The sequence below is a fragment of the Belonocnema kinseyi genome, chromosome 8 (genome assembly GCF_010883055.1).
Source record: "Belonocnema kinseyi isolate 2016_QV_RU_SX_M_011 chromosome 8, B_treatae_v1, whole genome shotgun sequence".
Classification (NCBI taxonomy): Eukaryota; Metazoa; Arthropoda; class Insecta; order Hymenoptera; family Cynipidae; genus Belonocnema; species Belonocnema kinseyi.
Genome location: NC_046664.1, coordinates 29,489,620 through 29,492,483, shown reverse-complemented (window position 1 = coordinate 29,492,483; position 2,864 = coordinate 29,489,620). Strand labels below are relative to the sequence as shown.

At 34.3% G+C, this 2,864-nt stretch overlaps 1 protein-coding gene across 5 annotated transcripts in view; it reads left to right on the top strand.

The window, feature by feature from the left end:
* Positions 1-2,864, top strand: part of LOC117177950 (ATP-dependent translocase ABCB1-like) — a 64,965-nt gene that overhangs the window by 36,485 nt on the left and 25,616 nt on the right. For 4 of the 5 annotated variants that reach the window (XM_033369081.1, XM_033369084.1, XM_033369082.1 and 1 more), the window contains one exon: positions 400-765. The exons of the other annotated variant lie outside the window; for it this stretch is intronic. In XM_033369081.1, coding sequence (XP_033224972.1) covers positions 400-765 — 366 coding nt within the window. The remainder of the gene's footprint in view (positions 1-399; positions 766-2,864) is intronic. 5 annotated transcript variants of the gene reach the window in all.

The window sequence follows — 2,864 nt, the reverse complement described above, 5'->3', positions numbered from 1 at the left end:
TCTGAGGTCGGATTCGGATTCAGCGCAGCAAAAACCTTCGGGTATACTAGGTCTGGTCTCTGGTTCCGGAACTTTGTCAAATTTTGTCGGCCTGTGTTATTTCCATGAATTAATCTCCTAAAATTTCTCTCCTTGCAATATGTTAAAAATAAGATAGGCGAGACAACCGCACACTAGACCATACATCAACAGCAGATAATCATTAATTGCAAATACTAATTAATGGAAATAATTAATTTAATTTAATTAATAGTTAGCATAACATACGTGTTAACAAACTAGCATTATAATGAATCATTTTACGTATGTTTGTGATTTTAATTAATAATTATCTACTGTAGGATGGTGTCCCTTAACTTATCAGAATCTTTAAAAAAATATTTTGTTCTTTTTTTTTAGTGTTTGCTTTTTGGAATTGCGAGTGAATGTTTAACGTTGCGATTACGAGGACTGATTTTTCAAACTATGTTGCGACAAGAGATTGGCTGGTTTGATGATCCGTCAAATGGAACAGGGGCTCTTTGTTCTAAATTATCTACAGAGGCTGCTGCCGTTCGGGGTGCAACTGGCCAGCGAATTGGAATCATTGTCCAATCCTATAGTACTATCATCCTATCAGTTTCTATGGCTATTTACTATGAATGGAGACTAGGATTAGTAGGCACCGCTTTCATTCCTTTGATTCTCGTCACAGGATACCTCCAGAATTTGATGTACCGAAGGGAAACCCTCAGTTATCACAAAGACCTAGCAACATCTACAAAAGTTAGTATTTTCCTAATAATCACTTAAATTTGTGTATTAACTTTTGTCCATTTACGAAAATCGTAGAGCAAGAATTTAAAGGGGTGAGCCACGACTCGTCATCATACCTGTTTTAGGCCAAAATCGTACGTATAGGCCGTACATCCTGACCCTTGTCCACTGTTAGCCCTCAAGTCTTTTCCTTTTTCGAAAAAAACTGTATCCATGAAGTAATTCAGGTCAAGGATTAGATGACATTTACTGTTTCTTTAAATCAAATTTTGTTGAAATATGTCCTGAACTCGAATATCGGGAAATCATTAAGAAAACTATTTTTTTGGATGCAACACAAGAACAAGTTTTGACTACTAACCTAATCAACACCCTGATAAGTATAAAAATAACATTGTTTCTGACATTTAATCGCTGGACAACTAGTCGCCAGACATTTGATCGTCAGTACAAGTAGCCGCCGTGACAACTAGTCGCTGAGACATCTAGTCGCCTAAACTTGATATCATAAATCATAATAAAATCAACAATTTAAAATTATTTCTTGGAAAAAAGACCCTACTCCATCTTCACTCCATTGCGAATCGAACCACAAAACTTCTGATTTCCGGTCAGGTGCTTTTCCAATTAAGCTATTAGAGGGATCAGAATAAGAACTCTTAATTCAAGAAAATAACGCTCATTTTTATCTAGGTGTTAATAATGCAAGTAATTATTTTTAAATTTATCTGCTATATCATCAGACATTGTACCTTACCGACAGTAGATCAACCTTCCAAACCATGAAGGCAGAAAATCTACACAATATCGATCAAGTTAAGAATCTTCAATAACAGAAAATGCTTAACGTCGTAATAAGACTAGATGGAAAATAATATTTTCAAATTAAAATTATTTCTTGAAAAAAAGATCCTACTCCATCTTCACTCCATTGGGAAATGAACCACAAAACTTCTGATTTCCAGTCAGGGGCTTCTCCAATTAAGCTGTTTGAGGGATCAGAATAAGAACTCTTAATTCAAGAAAATAACGCTCATTTTTAGCTAGGTGTTAATAATACAAGTAATTGTTTTTAAATTTATCTGCTGTATCATCAGAAATTGTACCAATGGAGTGAAGATGGAGTAGGATTTTTTTCTCAAGAAATAATTTTAATTTGAAAATATTATTTTCCATCTAGTCTTATTAAGACGTTAAGCATTTTCTGTTATTGAAGATTCTTAACTTGATCGATATTGTGTAGATTTTCTGCCTTCATGGTTTGGAGAGTTGATCTACTGTCGGTAAGGTGTAATCTCTGATGATATAGCAGATAAATAAAAAAAAAAATAAACAATGTATTTAAAATGTATTTCTCTATATTTATATATTAAAATTCTTCCGGCGACTAATTTTCTTGGCGATTAGTTGTCGCGGACTGCCCATTCAAGGTTAAAAAGGTCAGTGAGTCAGAGGTCATAGGTAAGAGATCAATGATAAGGGGGCGTTGTGCAGTTGGAGGAAAAGCACTTTTTTCGTTTAAAAATGTCTAGAGACTTCAATTTTAGTTCGATTTTGAATTTTTATTTAAATTAAAGTTCATTCAATTCTGAAGAACCTGGCTCTCTAAACTTTTGCCTCCTCTATTTGTTTATTAATCATTTTTTCACTCAAAGTATTGAAAAAGTCAAATTTTGTACATAACAATTTTTTACGCTTTAATAACTGATTAGGTTTACTTTATATCATCCTAAATGAATATTTAGGGACTCATAAAATACAAATATTTTTTTCATTATTCCATTTATTTGTTATAAACAAATTTTGTGAACAAATTATTATTATTATTATTATACCATTCGGGGTAGGCGTGACTCACTCGGCAGGGGAAAGGAGTAGTGTGTGGATGGGATAGAGATTTTTCAGATTGATCCAGAATTCTCGTGCTATTTATGTGAATAACACGTTCGTTCCGCAACACTGCTCCGACCCAGGTTGCTGATCAATCTCTCGAGCAATCACCCCACGCGAAGAACCTCACGAAGCCGTTATGTAAGGTTCCCCACTTGGGTCCATTAATAACCAAGGTCTTTGTTTCAGGCGTCGTTCACTCTACTGACACTCTTTTT